Here is a 17,086-nt window from a genome sequence, read left to right as displayed (position 1 = left end):
CCCCTCACCCACCCATACAAGACTCCATAAAAGGTAAAAGGACAAAATGACTGACAAAATGGCTAATAAATGGTAAAAGTTTGTCTACTAAAGCCAGTATGTGCTCCCAATAATGCAGCTCAGCCATTGCAATGTGTCAGCTACAATAGATACACTCTAATTTCCGCTACTTTCATTGGGGCACCATCGCTTTTGTCCTATTTAAACAGTTTTATCATTTCAACTAGTTGTCCAAATGATGATTCAAATTGTGGGTGTGATTGTAAGAAATGCGCAAAACATCATAGTCCAACATTTTGCACCAAATCACCAAACACATCCATACTCTCCTTATAAAGATTATAATATACATTTACATCAACTCCATTTTGTTCGATTTAATTACATTTTCATGAATGCCACATTTCTTGTGTAAATGTTCCTGTGTACAATTTCTGAACAAATTACTGTACTTCATAACTAGTTCAAAAACTAGCACACAACCTGTTATGACAAATTGTAGCTTATTATTAATTAACTAACTGCAGCCAACTGTGTGTCACAAAATATTTGCCCATCTTAAACCTAACACTTCAAAAGACCTCATTAGTAAAAAAATCAGCTCGAGCCAAGCATACATTGTACTGGATGTATTGCACTGAAAAACAATCAAGCCAAATGCATTTTATCAAAATTTCTTTAGGTAACATTTGTGTATTGAAAGGAAATATTGTTATTTTACGACAGTGGTGCAACACAGAATGACTGTGAGCAAAGCAAAAGTCTATAAAGTTCAGAATCAAAAGTAAAAAAATGGTACAAATAGAAAATGATTAATGTTCACCAAAAAAGGCAATAAGTGTACTTGTGAATTTGATGCCCACTCAATATGTACATGAAATGACATGACATGAAGAACTCATATAGCATGTGATGTGCTTTTTATGTGATTTTTTACATCATATTCATGAGTCATACCATGTGACTCATAATAAGATGATAAATAATTGAGTTTTAATAATAATTTTAATGCTAAAGATATTAAGTTCATTTCCTGTTCTGGGAGAAACACTGATTTACACTCTGGTTACTGAAGATCAGGTAGAGGATTATAGATGATATAGAATAAAACAATTAAGTAATAAGTTGCTGTATCTGTTTGGTTTGTATTGTTTTGAACTGGATTTTGAATTCAATTTCAATTTGAGATTTCACATCTGGCCAAACTTGGTTTGGTTTAAATCCTGGCACAATAATACAGATTTCAATCATTTTTTTCATATTGAGGATATTACACTTTCTAGAATTATTAAGCTGCATTTTTTATTTGCTAAAAAATAATGACAATTAAATAAAGACATTTAAACCTGTCTGAAAGGTGAGCTACAGGTTGAAGCTTTTGTTTGAAATGTTTCTGATTCCATAGCTTTTGAAGTGTAATGAAATAAATACACTTTTACAATTTTATGGTGAAAAACAGAATATTAACAGTTCTGCCATATTTTGTGAACAGATAATACAGAGAACACATTTAGGTAAAAAATGTGTGAATTACTCACCGATCATCATTTTAGAATAAAAAAACAAAACAAATGTACCCCTACGCAGATCAGTCACTCCAAGAAAGTAACAAGGAGGATAATGGGAAAAAGAGAGAGAAAGAGAGAGAAGAGGGGGGGGAATAAGCAATTTCTATGGCAACGGTTCAGTAATGAGACAGAGTGTAATAAGTAACAAGGTTTCAGCTGATACACACACACACACACACACACACACACACACACACACACACACACACAGAGGGGCTTGAACGTAGGGAACTTGAAAAATGGAATCATGGAATTATCTGTCTGTCTGTCTGTCTGTCTGTTATTTGTTTTGTTTTCAGATGTTGTTCACTTGATCGCATATTCCTTGGATTCGAACTTTTTCCTTTTGATGGCATTACATGGTGAAATACACCTCCATGTGTTTGTGATTTTTGTGATTACATATTATTCATGTATATACTGTATGTATATATATATATATATATATATATATATATATATATATATATATATATATATATATATATGAAACACACATATACACTATATATATATATATATATATATATATATATATATGATTTTTGGAAAGGATAACTGTGAAACTGGAATGTGTATAATGTGATATGTGTATCACAACTTATTGTAGTGACTCATGTACTGTACATTTGACTTGTTGTGAATTGTTTTGTGAGATTTTTGAGCTGTGTGTCTGCATCTCACTTACTCAGTCAGAGGGTCACCGCTGTGTGTTTCAGTCTCAGCATGTGTGAGCTCTCCTTTTTCAGTGGTGATGTCATTTGGTGTTTCTGTATGTTTTTTTTCAGCTGTGTTTTCTCCATCAGCAGGAAAGACCTCATCCTCATACAAAAAGAACTGAGCAGGAGATAAAATGTACAAAAAAAGGGATCCAAATTGTGGTTATAACTCACTCTACACACTACACAGTTTGTGTTAAAGGTTCATATTAAAGAAAAATATATTTGAACCATTTATTAAATATTATAACACAAGACAACAGACGATTAGACTCATGACTATAACACACAGTACACACAATACTTTCACATGTAGTATGGACCTGTACACTGTCCTGCCTCTCATTATCAGGCTTGTCGGTGTGTGTTTCTTCCTCTTCCTCTCCTTCCTGGACGCTGACATCATCATCCGGGTGTCTCCTTTTCTTTTTCCCAGTTTTTTTCCTCCGACCATCGGTGTGCTTAGACAGAGAGTGTCGGGTGTGATGTGATGAGTGACGATGATCTGAAGAAAACATATACACAACACACACATTGTGTGTACATTCATTTTGGAAATAATATTCACTGTTGCATGTATTCTTCTTTCCACACAGGCCTCTCAGTTGTTTTTAAGTAAGTTAAGTAGTTGTCCCTTGACTACTACAACTTGCTATTTTTTGACCATCCTAAGTTCTCCCACACCACCTCATTCCTACAAATCATCCATTGGCTGTTGCTGCCAGTATCTACACATCCTCAACCATTGCTTGACTGGTCCCACCATCTCCATGAATCCAAGAAAGACATGCTTTCAGAATCTTCTCCATACTGCTACTAAGGCAGTGGATTTAACCTTCACTTGATGAATGAACAGCCAGAGTCTCTAGCAGTCTTCAAACAACATCTAAAAACCTACTTCTTTCAGTGGATGGATTTCTGCATTAAAAAAACATTTATTTTACTCCTACAGAGTTTGAGCCTAATAAAAGTTTTGCCTGTGTTTAATTGAGTCAGCATTAGAATGTATATAAGGCTTCTAAGCACATTTTACATAGCACTGGATAAAGGATAAAGGTGTCTGCTGAATGCTATAAATGTACAAGGGGGACACGCTTTAAGACTTTTCTTGCACCTACAGTATGTGGTGGAATGAACTTCGCCTTAAACTCACACTGGAAGTCTTCCTCGCTGTAGTGCCGGTGCTCGCTCGGTTCACGTGGTGTTGGGCTAAGAATCTGCTGAAATCTCTGAATTCCAAAAGCTTTGTTCAGGTCTTCATCCTCCTCTTCCGGTATCGGAGCTGTAGAGATTGCAGATGACATGGACTATGGAGGAAAACACATCAAAAATTTGTCAGAAATTTGGATTTTATGAAATGATTAAATGTGTCTCCAGTGTCAGCATTTATTGTCAACATTTAGAGGAAATGCTTTAAGTTTTCTATCACAGAAGGCATTTTTTTCTTAGTAAAATTCAAGAAGACAAAAGAAAGGCTGTCGATATAACTGGTGTAAAAAGTACCTTAAGATCAGAGTTGAAAACAAAAGAAAAGATACTTTACTGCAAAACTTCATTTAAACAGAACGTAAGTATTTGACTTATTTTGAAAGAAGACTCAAAGGTGCACTAGTCCTCACCACCAGGATTTTTTATTTTGTTAGTGAAAAGCGAAAAATTTGCGAGATTTTATTTCCTAAAATACAAATCATTTGTACACTTCACCACTGCATTAACCAATATCAACACAACAGCCTTTTCAACATGCCAGAATGAAGCAACAATCAAACAAGTTGGTAAAAAAAAAAAACACAAAATAGTAAAGCAATCTTTTAAAAAGGTATCTCAATGTTACCAAGTAGAAGAACCATCAGTATTCAATGGACAAATAAAATAACTTAGATAAAGTAAAATTAAATATTCAGTGCTACGTGTGATTTAATGCACCTCTCAGTTTTAGAGGGCAATATTTTTATTCAACTGGTTCTCAGTTTTTGGAATATATTCTAGCTCTTTTTGGACTGAAAACAAGGCCTTTTCTATGTTGAATAATTAATCAACGCTGGCATTAAATTAAAATTGTGCTTAATTATTATTAATAAGGCTGAACTTGTCTTATTGCCCAACCCTAACCCTAAGAAAATACTATGAGTGGATACTACTAACTCTTGCCAGACTTCTAACTTAATAATAATAATAAAAAAATTAATCAGTCTTATTGCCTGCTTATTTAGCTAGACAAACATTTTAGTCTAAAATTTAAAAATGTTTTCAGGCAGTCGATTCTTGTTTTATTTATTTATTAAAGCTTGTGTGTCTAAATGCTGCCTCATAGCACTTTCATAGCAGATTTCACAAAATGGAAATATGATTTCCTGCTAATCAGCTGATCATTTAATTGTTCGTGCAATATATATGACTGGTCAGATTCATCATCAATGACAAATGTCTCTTTATTGAAATTCTGTGTTGTATATGTAACACATGTTTGTTGGCCAATGAGAGGAAACAACTGATCTTTGCAGTGCAAGTTTGTTTCCATCTAAAAGAATGTATGAAATATATATATATATATATATATATATATATATATATATATATATATATATATATATATATAATATATACACACACACACATATACACACACATACATACACAGAGTATATGTTGTATAGTGTTTCAAAACATGCTAACTTTGGGATTTCACAAAACATGTTAATTTCAGAGCTTTCAGAGCATGTTAAATGTTCCATATGTCATCTTATTCAATGCTGAGCAAAAGTCTTTTTTCAGCAAACCTTTAACTGATCAGGTACATTTATGACATTTGGCAGACACATTTATCCAGAGCGGTTGAACTTGCTTGGCTTTGCTCAGGGGTCCAACACTGGCAACTTTCATGTGCTGGGATTTAAATTTGAGACCTTCTGAACAGCAGGACTAAACTAAAAATAATTTTGGAATTAAAATTTCAATTGTTTCCAATGTTTTTTTTATAAAAACTTCAATAGAATGCACAAATATAATTTTACAAACCCTACCTGCTGTAAAAGACAAAGCTTCCATTGAAACTTAGTTGTGCAATGGTTTTACAGAAAGAATTATGAAATCTACTGGGGCTGCAGCTATTGATTATTTTAGTAATCGAGTATTCTACAGATTATTCCATCGATTAATTGGATAAGAAGTACTTTTTGTTCATTCAAGAGCAATACTAAACATACAAGCAAAAATAGGATGGGTCTATTAAAATGAACAAGTAATTTGTTTGGTGGTTTTTCTGGTGGTAATTGTAGCAAGGAAAAACTTCCTGAGATGGCATAAGAAAGAAACCTTGAGAGGAACCTGACTAAAGTGGGAACCCATCCTCATCTGGGTGGAACTGAATGTCAATTTATTACACTTACGTAAGCGTCGTAATAATTTGCCTCAATGCTTTTTTGATTTTGAATTGGAATCGTTTCAGCCCTACTATCTATGGTTGACTTCTTTACAGCTTTACTATTTAGAAAAATGCATAATTGAGTAGAACCTGAAATAAGTGGTAGTGAAGGAGAAAAATGCAGTGTTATGGGAAAATTATGGAAAAAAAAATACATTTGCAAGTAAATTACATTTACCAAACTTCTAATTACCTTCTTACATAACAAATACATTAAACACTAAATCAAAGGGTGTTTCAGCAATGAATATATTAAAAGTTACACTGTAACAAAAAAGTATTATTTAAAGCCATATTAAAAGAATCACAGTCATGACGAATCCAGGGTTTCCTACTTGAGTGTTTGAGGGGACATTGAAAGGGGGCTGATAAAAATAATAGAAATGTCTATGACATGTATATATAGTTGGGTCCAAAATCTGATGATTTTTTTTCAATTATTTTATTAAAACTGCAAATAAATTTTACTTTGGCTAAATTTGTGATTCATCATCTTTCCTTTTCAGAACAAAAGATTTTCCTTTACACAATACTGTACAATTTAGTTGCCTCTGATAGATGTTTGACCAAATTCAGAACAGGATCTTTAAAATCTGGAGTAAACCAAGAATCATTAATTGATCACAACCTTTCTTCATCTAATCTTTCCCAACTATTTTATTCAAATTATTTAGTGGTGTACTTTTTAATTTATTCTATTACGAACCTTTTTTTTTTCAGCTTTTCACTTTAAAAAGTGTAGTTAAAATTTGGGCAAAAAAATAAGCTTCGTAATTTAAAAAAACTCGATACATTTTAGTTTTGATGATGAATTTGAGACGAATGAAAGAGTTAGTATAAAATTTTAAATAAAACTGAAAAATAAGCACGCATACAGAAGCATAAACCCTAACAGGCTCCGATGTTTGGACCCTATATTCATTACTAAAACACACCCGCACCCACTGTTGTGTGTTTTTCCAACAGAACCAATGTTATAAATTGCTCCTGATGATTTCTACATACCTCAGTCATGCTCAGCTGTGCGGTGTTTCTGTATGTGTGGATGTATTGTATGGATTAAAATTTTTTTCTTGTTCACTCCTGCAGTGTTTCTTTGCCTCAGCTGGTCTAAACACGTCTGCCCTTCACAAATGTGCAATTACAGCAAATATGACTGTGTGTGTGGGTGCGCACGCGCGTGTGTGTATATACACGCTCACATGCTGCTTACATCGACAAGAACAATGTAATCTTTTCACATACACACACACACACACACGCACACAAACATTTCTTTGAAGGTAAATATTGACCCTTTTTTCACCCCTTTAAAGTGTGTTGACCTTATAAAACAATTGAAAGTCATTCTGATAAACACTACAAGACATTTAGAGCATTTGGCAGATGCTCTTATTCAAAGCAACTTACATTTATCTCATTAATACAACTGAGCAGCTATGGGGTTAAGGGCTTTGCTCAGAAGACCGGGAGTAACAGCGTGATGTGGCTTGGATTTGAACTCATGACCTTCACAGTAAGCTACCGTCTGTCTCAGGTGATAGAGTGCATTATTTGGTGCAAAGTGTTTAAAAAAAAATTACAGTCGATGCCAAATGCATATTACTTTCGGGCCCTGCATGCTACATTAAAAAAAAAGGGAAATAAAACCTTTAACCACTAAGTAGTCTATTAGCAATGAATTAGTGGTTATGGACTGATGGAGTAGTTAGTGGTTAAGTGGCTGATAGTGTATTTAGTGGGTATGGGAAAATGATGTAGTTAGGGATTAAGAGCTGATGATGAGCAGTAGTTAGGCCCTTAACCCCCAACTACTCTGCCAGCTCTCAAGCCCTTACTTCTCATTTAGCCATTAATGCCCCTTCATCTATTAACAGTTTCCTTCTCCCCTGACTTCTCCATGAACAATTCCCCTGATCGTCCTTTAACCCCTCTCTCCTTCATCATCCCATAACATGTCTCTCAATTATTATCTAGAACCCCTCTATCCTTCATCATCTCATAACCTCTCTCCTTAATCTAAACTCCTCTCTCCTTCATCACCCATAATCCCTTTCTCCTTTATCATCTATAACCCCTCTCTCCTTCTTCATCCCATAACCCCCTCTTCTTTCTCATCACTTATCCTTTATCCTTAACCCATATACAGTATATTCTTCATCATCCTTTAATCTCTCTCTGCATCACCCTCTATTTATTTATGCTCACATCAGAAGTATGTTAGCATCAATTTAGTTTCATATGTTTTATTTACAAATTCATCACACACTGCTAAATTCAAAAATCTGGATTTGGTCCCATTTCTTAAATCTTCGTTTAGGATTATTTAACAGAACACTCACTGCAGTTTTAGGCGCTGGTGTGCTCTGACCAATCAGACTGGGCTATATGAAGACTGAAGACTGAACACATACACACACACACACACACACACACACACACACACACACACACACACACACACACACACACATTGATTATCTGTTTGCACACTAGATAAAGATCTGCATGTGTGCCTGTTACATTTCTGTGTAGGATTTGTTCATTTCATTATATTATTTTTATAACATAAACACAAAATTAATGTCGACTCTACAACATAGAGACTCTAAAGCAAAAAAAGCACTTCTTCAATTTCAAACACAATACCACCATCAATAATTTTCCATTACTGACCTTCATGTAAAGAAAATCCATCTTGTCAAGTCTCGTCTTCAAACCAAGCATTGAGACCAACCCCGCATATACACAGTTTACACACTTACTGAGTGTTTATGAACATTTACTACATGATTTGAGCTGGAGGACACTTTATACACGGTTTAAAAAAACAACAACTCTGAAACATATACTGAACTGAGCGTTACCAAAACACACACACACAAAGCACACACTTGCCACTGGTGGTGTTAATCATTAACCATCGCTCTCTCTGTAGATGGAAACCAATAGCATTGAACAAGCTGCACTTGACCAGTCTATAAACACAATATGCTCACCATGTCTTCAAAATATAATCTGCATTCTGCATTTCTATTACTTTTCTAATTGTTCCCCAGACATTTAGTCTATTCTGCCAAGTTATTATTATAAGATATAGACAGGTGTGGCTTTGTTTATCTTTTCACTTGTTTAGGATTTTTATCTTAATTGTTATGACAAATTTCATATTTCCATTACGCCTAATTAAGGCTTCAGCAGAATCGAATTTTAATAATATATGGATTATAAGAGCATGCTATATTTACCAAAATGTATTTATGTACAAATGCCGATTTGTTTGAATAGGCATTTATTTATGAATGGGACATTTGTGAAAGCAGCCTGAAACGTGTCCACAGTTTTTATTGCAAGAGAGTTTTAAGGACAGAGGAAGTTTCATGATAATATTTCAAGTTTTAGGGAATTTTTTCCCCTTCAACAGTTAAAAAAGAGAAGCTGGAAAAAGGGGAACGACTGTTTATAGCTGCCACATTGCAAGTGATAAGAGGAATTTGTTTGACAGGCAGCATTATATGTATTTATAAATTACAGCAATTTCTAAATTCTTAAAATATGCAAATTATTATTTAAATAAAAATTTAAAAAATGAGGGACAAAACATTTAAAAACCTGCTTTTATAAGAAACTAATCCTTTATATTGCCTATTTTTAGATTATAATCCTTATAATTTATAACCATATTACAATCTTTTGGGTGATGCACTTATTTTTATCTTATGCAACCCCAAATCCAAATAAATTGGGACACTGTGTAAAATGTAAATAAAGACAGAAATTTGCTAATTTCATTAATCCATATACTATTCTATTCTCAATAAAACAAAAGGAGATATCAAAAATCAAAGGTATCAGTTCTTACTAAGAATATATGCTATTTTAAGAAAAAAGTAATTATGATTTTGATGGCTGCAACAGGTTTTAAGAAAGTAGGGACAGGTCCATGTTTAACTCTGTGCAGCATCCCATCTTCTGTCTGTAAACATCTGGGAACTGAGGAAATGTGTCTGATACAGGATTCTGTCTGCTCAGCAGTTTTGAGAGTCCTTTATAGTATTTTTTATTTCATGACTCGCTAAATGTTTTATGTTCAGAAACAGGACTCAGACTACAAAGGCATGCTATTGTAATGGATGCAATATACAGTTAGTATTGCTCAAATATGCAAAGCCTTCACTCGTAGCTTTTCAAAATGTGCAAGCTGTCCATTCCACAGGCATTAATGCACTCCCATACCATCAGAGATGTGGCTTTTTGTAACTGAGTGCTAAAAACAAGCCAGATGGTCCCTCTCCTCTTTAGTCCGGAGGACTTGACCTCCAATGGTTTTCAAAAAGAAATTAAAATTTTGATTTGTCTGACCACAGAACTGTTTCCACTCAGTACATTTAAAATGAGCTTTGGCCCAGAGAGAATGGTGGCATTTCTGGATCATGTTCATGCATGCCTTCTTCTTTGCATGACAAAGATTTAACCTGCTTTTGTGGATGACTTGTGGAGGTGTTCACAGACAATGAATTCTGGAGGTGTTAATGAGCCCATGTAGTGATTTCCATTAAAGAATCATGACTGTTTTAAATGCAGTGCCACCTGAGGGGCCCGAAGATCACGAGCATCCAATATTGAGTTTCACCATTTTCCCATGTGCACAGAGATTTCTCTAAATTCTTTGAAACTTTTGATGATATCGTGTACTGTAAATGATGAAATATTCAACTGTTTTGCAATTTTATATTGAGTAAAATTCTCTGAACTTGCACCGCAATCTTTAGACACAGTCTTTCACAGACTGGTGAAGCTTTGCCCATCTTTTCTTCTGACTCTGTTTCTTTAAGATACAGTATTTATACACAATCAACTTACTGACCTGTTGTCAATTAATCTAATTAGTTGCAAAATGATACATTTTCTCAGTTTAAACCTTTTTATATGTTTTCTATGTTTTTGCTGTGAATAAAATATGGGTTATGAGATTTGCAAATCGTTGCAATCTGTTTTTAGTTACATTTTACCCAGTGTCCCAACTTTTCTGGAATTGGAGCTGTATTTGAACCTATTTTAGGTCATGGTCTGTAAAAATGATTGCATGCTGGGGGGCAATATATAATTATAGTAACATTATATAAATAAAAATAAACCACAGACAAGCTGTATTTAAACTTCGTGGTTGCGTGCACGCAACTAATAGCCAATTGTTTTCAGGTGTTAATATTTAGCAATAGATTAAATAAATAGGGAGAAAAGTTACCATGACTAACAATACATCATTCTAAAGCTCTAAGTCTCGAGCAGCGATTTCAGATCACTGTTTTTCAATGAAAAACGTATAACGAATGTATTTGCTGAATTTGTGAGCAGTACACAACAACAACATGCGTAAAAAACCGCACTACTTACATAAATATTGTAATAACGAGTCACAAAGACATGCACTGCTGCTCATCCCGGATTATTAGGAAAGATACGGGTCCAGTGATCAACATGCCGTAAAGCATTTCTGCTCCAAACAAATAATAGTGTTGTAATTTAGATGCTTATTTCTTTGTTTACGTCACAGAACTTCGGCTGGTGTTTGTGTTTATATATTTCCGAATAACTTTCACATAAAAAAACGACATCATGCTGGTAAAATAACAAACATGGCTGGTAGAATATAGTGGTACAAAACGGTTGAGACCACAAAAAATGAAAAAGGAAGTGATAATAAAAAGTAAAAGATAAATCTTGGGTGGAGACTCCTCTCTCTCTGCAGGTGTCGCTATGTTTTTTTATGCGCCGCCTCTCATTTCAAACCTTTTCTTTCCAGCCAGTAGCATTATGGAAACAAAATGACTGATGGACAATGTAGCCAATAAGTGCAGGATTTTAACGATATATGGGAGGATTTTATTCTCCACGTGTGTCAGGCTTGGTTTTATTACTCTTTACAAACTCTTACTGGTCGAAGCAGTGACGAACCAGGAAGTGATGCAGCTCTCAGGTCAACATAAACAGCTGTTTATAGCTCGTGCTAACTGGACTTTGTTTACAAAAAAAAAAAAAATGGACATTTAAATAAGTTGTTTTATCTGAGATTTTACATCTGTAAGTTACAATATATCTCCCTTTATAGTTTTATACGATTTTATTGGTTTTATTGCCTGTTTGTTTTTATAAGAGAAATGCTTGAAAAGTAAGTGTGTGTGTGTGTGTGTGTGTGTGTGTGTGTGTGTGTGTGTGTGTGTGTATTGTTGAGATTGGAATGGCCAGACATCAATATGAATGGCCATGACTGTAGAACAATAGCTTGTCTGGCTACTTGGTCATCAATATGAATGCCAAATCAATATCAATATCCCCAAACATGTATAAAAAAAGCCTTTAATGGTCAGCCATTCATTAATATGCAGACTGTATGAATAGAGTATGAATGATCACCTGAGTTTAGCAGGTGTCTCTCAAACAGGGGGAGGGAGAAAAGGCTCAGACAGTCTCAGATTAATGTTTATAGGAATCTCATTTGTTATGAAAATCTTCATAAAATTTCAAATATATACTCATGAGACATGTGGCTTTCAACCCAGTACTTTTCTGGATTGCTCCAGGACTGATTTCATGTATTTATATATGAAATAAAAATAATGTTCAATGCAGGAAATGTATATCTATGGCACTTCATCATCTATAACTTCTAATCTTTTTTGAGCAATATCCACTTTGATGATGGACAGTAAAGCTGAAAGTGTCTTCTTTCCAAATATATTTAAATTGTGTATGTAGACATTTTTATCAGGAACTGTTAACAATTAAATTTAGGTACATGTTTTCAGCTGTGAGTCCTAAAATGTGGGTGGGGAGGGGCGAAACAGACATAGTCTTAAATAAATGTTTGTAGGAATCTCATTTTTTATGATATCTTCATTCAATTTAAAATATAAACTCATGAGACATGTGGCTTTCAAACCATTACTTTTATGGATTGCTATAGGACAGATTTCATGTGTTTATATATGAAGGAAAAATAAATTTATTTAAGGAATATTTTTTCTACAGTACTTAATCATCTATAACTTATTTTTTTTTTTAACAATATCAACAGTGAATAATGGACAGTAAACCTCAAAGTGTCTTCTTTTTAGAGATATTTAAATTGTGTATGAAGCCCACTTTTATCAGGAACTGTTAACATTTAAAGTTAGGTAGAGCATTTCAGCTGTGAGTCCCAAAATCTCTGTCGAAGGCTAAAGGTTTTATACTGTATATAGACATACATTACTGCCACTTTCTGCTTCTGGCAAATGCATTGTGAAATTCCACATCTGCACTTCAACACAAGTTATAACATGTCCTTTACACTATTTTGGTATTTAGTGTATTATATCCAGGGGTTACAGGTGATGGAGTTCAAAATGTGATTTTGATTAATCTGTAAGTTTAATTAGATGCCACATTAAGTATGATCTCATCCCAGCACAGTGTCTGCACCTGAAGCAAGTGGGGTAAATGGCACAAATCAACCCAGAAATCCGATATTCCTGAAAGGAATTTTTACACTTCTGCAGAAAAGAAGAAAAACGCTTCTCTTGTGCTGTGATTCAATACTATGATTTCAATTTAATTACATTCAACTATAAATAAAATGTATTCTGTGCATTTTTTACCATGCAGAGAAAGATTTGTTGCCAAATATAAAATGCTGAGCAACTGTCGACTCCTAATCAATACTACCACTGCTGAACCCTTGACTCTCAACTGCCCACTGGGAATAATACCTAGCTGATGTCTATAAAATTACTGTACCAGTTACTTTAGCACCTGGTTGATGCCCTGCAGACTCTCCTACCAAGGCTGTAAGCAAGTAAAGGAAAGATGGCAGTTGACTTCAAATAAAGAGCAGCAACAGCCAGTCCTACCTACTTATAATTTAACTCCCATTATCCACAGATGTATCTGTGTTTACTAACTGATATGAAATGTGGCTACTGAGTAGGCATAATTTTAATTGTGCTGTCAAAATTCAAGCTCTGAATGTTCAGTTACATTGGCTTATTTAGGCAATGCCTTTATCTGATGCAACTTCAGAAGCTTGACAATTTCCATATCTAGGACCAAAAGAAAGTCCAATTTCCATGGTCTTGGAACCTCCACGAAAAATGCTTTCCTGCAGTATGACGGATACAGAAACCTGCTACCTGCCATACCAGAGTACGTGGACCTGGTTCCAATGCTCATTCCATGAGTCTGCTGGGTTTAACTCTGATCAGGGATGAACTGTGCAAGGCTGACTCCCTTTTCTCTTAGGAATCAACCACTCTGAATTCATGTTACATCATTTATGGATTTATAGATCAACTAAATAAACTAGAGTTGATATTGTTTTATTGCTTCTGGGTGTATTTACTGTGACACAGCTTACATAGTGAGGTGTTAATGCTAAATCGAAAACAAGTGTAGTTGATTATGAATTTAGGGGTCAATCATATCTAACATAGTTTTCGTCTTTTACTCGGATGTGTGTGTGTGTGTGTGTGTGTGTGTGTGTGTGTGTGTGTGTGTGTGTGTATTTCTAATAAGGAATCACAAGTGTGAAGCCACTGCACCAAATGTTACCATAATTGCAAAACCATAGAACATAAGGCACATTTTGCTAAGAAAAAAAAAGCAACAAATACAATAACAGGCTGTAACAAGGTTCAACAACAGTGTGTGTACTTACAGAGTGTGGACAAGGGCAGGAGTGTGATTTATTCATGTTATGGCTGGCCCTGAAACATCACTTGTATTATCACTCCGTCAGAGCAGTCCAAATGTGAGACACATCACCTGCAATGGAAAACACAATAATAATTTAGAACTGAGCATTGAACCTATTTAATACCCATTCACTCTCAAACTCACTCAGTCATTCACTTATTCACATACTCACTCACATTCTGGTCAACATTATGTTTAAGCTGTATATGTTTTAACATCTTGCATGTGTACTGTATCTTCCTGTAGACGTCTGAATTTGTGTACAAAAAATTACTTTTAATTAATGCATAGTGAAATGTTAAGACAGGAACAACAGACTAAACTGACATTAAATTCATGCACCACATTTTACATTGGTTGATGTGGCATGCTTCAATGAATATCAGCTTGAACCACAGTCAAACACCAAGGTGACTGTCTCTCACACACACACGCATACACACACACCTACAGTGGTGACAGCGTCACTCTGATACCGATTTTAGTTTATTTTTTGATTGCCCCTATCTGTCCTTTAATGTTGGCACTGTGATAAAACCATATCTGACCTTTGTGGAGGAAAAAAACACATATTTATCAATGAAAGTAGGGAAAAGTCATTTAATCCAGGGTATCACTAAGCTGCCACTCTTGGGGCCCCTGAGCAGGGCCCTAAACCTTTTGTGCTCCAGGGGCACTGTAACATGACTGACCCTGCGCTCTGACCCCAGCTTCCTAACATCGGCGAGATATGCGGTGAAAGAATTTCACTGTGCTGTAAAATACATGTGACAAGGACAAAGCACTTTTCTGTTATTATTATTATTAGATCATCATTTAAAAATTTTTTAGATTATATTGATTTGTATTATAATTATTATGGATTTGATTGGAATTGTAGTAGTCGTGTTTTAATTAATTAGTTCATTTCTTTTTTTCGGAAGCTCAATCCCGAGCTCAGGTTCACTTTTCTCATGTTCTCACCATGTCCCCCATGAGTTTCCTCTGTTTCATCTGGTTTCCCTGCACCCCTCCCAAACACGCCTATAGGTGCACCAGATACACCAAACATCCACTTTGTGTGAACGGTGCAATTTTGTATTGCGAGTGTTTTTACTGATTTAGATGAACTGTTATCAGCAACATGCACCAGACATTTGGTGTAGAACTGAAAAATGGTAGGTTAGACACTTTTCGCATGTTGCAGTCAGATATGCTAAACGTCACATGGGGAACAGAGGAAGCTGTCAGAGGAAGCCGGTGTTTTTTCTTGTCAAATGAAGAAATAATGTAAGAATGCAACTAGACTGCAAACACAAATACGCAGTGAAAGAGTGTGTAGTAAGAAGTAAGAATGTGTGTGACTTGAGGCTGCAACTTGAAAAAGTGTATTTGATTAGAAAACCAGTTATTCCTGATGTGCCTAAGAGGCACAGTGTCTCCACCTAGTGGCCAAAAATTAAACATTCTAAAGCTTCCCAGTGTTTGACAGTGTGTTAAGAAAGAAGCCTCAGTTGCTCTTGAATTCCTATTTTAAAGATATAAAGAACGAAAAAGTCAGAAAGTCATAGAGTCACTTTTACTGAACAGTAAAGTTGTACAGCTGTCCAGTTCTCTTTAGTAGAGTCAAAAAGAAAAAGAAAACTGAAGAAGTGACTTACCGGCAAGCATGCGTTCAGCTCTGAGTGTGTGTGTGTGTGTGTGTGTGTGTGTGTGTCTTTTCCTCTGAGGAGCTTGTGATCACATCTGGGTGCAGAGAGAAAAAGAGTGAATGAGGAAGCAAGAACAGGAAGAGGGTGTGTGTGTGTGTGTGTGTGTGTGTGTGTGTGTGTGTGTGTGCTCTCACACACCACACACACACACTTCAGTTTTTCCTCAAACAGGTCAAATTTCCTCTGGTGGAGCTTTAACAGTCATGTGATCAATAATGCTGTACACTTGAAAACAACCACCCCCACCCACCCACACACACACACACACACACACACACACACACACACAAATAATGTTATTTTTGGAATAACATTAGCTAAGAAGGAAATTTCCTGTGTTTTAAAGGAAATACATTTTTTTACACCACACACCAATGTGTGTGTGTGTGTGTGTGTGTGTGTGTGTGTGGTGTGTGCAAAATAACTTATCTATCTATGTGTGTGTGTGTGTGTGTGTGTGTGTGTGTGTGTGTGTGTGTGTGTCTATGGGGTGCATAATAGCCTGTTCAGAGTTGTAGTCTGGGTGTGTGTGGGTGCGTAGTTGGGTGTGTGTTTGACTGTACCAATAGGTTTATGAGTCAGCATGGAGTTATGCATTCATATTCTCTGCCGTGCTGTCTCTCTCTCACTCACTCACTCACACACACACACACACACACACACACACACACATGCCCTCATCCATCTTAAGAGAAACATTATTCAGTATGATTAGGGCTGGGGATGATGAAATTTCCACAGCATTCCCCTTTAGTCAAATAAGGCATGTTTTTGCTCTCTAAAGTTCGCTCCCTCCACATTACACTGGAGCTACTGCACAAGACTAATGTAGCTAACATGCTACAGTATATACAGTATCTACCAGTTAAGCACTGTGTCAAAAACATTTTTTTAGTACATATATATATATATATATATATATATATATATATATATATATATATATATATA

The 17,086-nt window shown here is 35.2% G+C and overlaps 1 protein-coding gene across 5 annotated transcripts in view; it reads right to left on the bottom strand.

The window, feature by feature from the left end:
* The window catches only part of LOC124375303 (anion exchange protein 2-like), a 34,026-nt gene extending 17,798 nt beyond the window's left edge, over window positions 1-16,228 (bottom strand). Inside the window, exons 1-5 of one of the 5 annotated variants that reach the window (XM_046833478.1) lie at window positions 16,085-16,228; window positions 14,407-14,513; window positions 3,441-3,594; window positions 2,611-2,792; window positions 2,257-2,405 (exon numbers count right to left, since the gene is read on the bottom strand). In XM_046833478.1, coding sequence (XP_046689434.1) covers window positions 2,257-2,405; window positions 2,611-2,792; window positions 3,441-3,594; window positions 14,407-14,442 — 521 coding nt within the window. In that variant the 5' untranslated portion in view covers window positions 14,443-14,513; window positions 16,085-16,228. Of the gene's footprint in view, window positions 1-2,256; window positions 2,406-2,610; window positions 2,793-3,440; window positions 3,595-8,053; window positions 8,114-8,387; window positions 8,572-11,108; window positions 11,419-14,406; window positions 14,515-16,084 lie in introns of those variants that run through there. The other 4 variants (XM_046833479.1, XM_046833480.1, XM_046833481.1 and 1 more) reach the window with 4 other exon arrangements.
* Between the last annotated feature and the right edge of the window lie 858 nt (window positions 16,229-17,086).

Source organism: Silurus meridionalis, chromosome 21 (genome assembly GCF_014805685.1).
Source record: "Silurus meridionalis isolate SWU-2019-XX chromosome 21, ASM1480568v1, whole genome shotgun sequence".
In the NCBI taxonomy this organism is placed as follows: domain Eukaryota; kingdom Metazoa; phylum Chordata; class Actinopteri; order Siluriformes; family Siluridae; genus Silurus; species Silurus meridionalis.
Note: the sequence above shows the minus strand (reverse complement) of the source record. Positions and strands in the feature narration are given on the sequence as shown.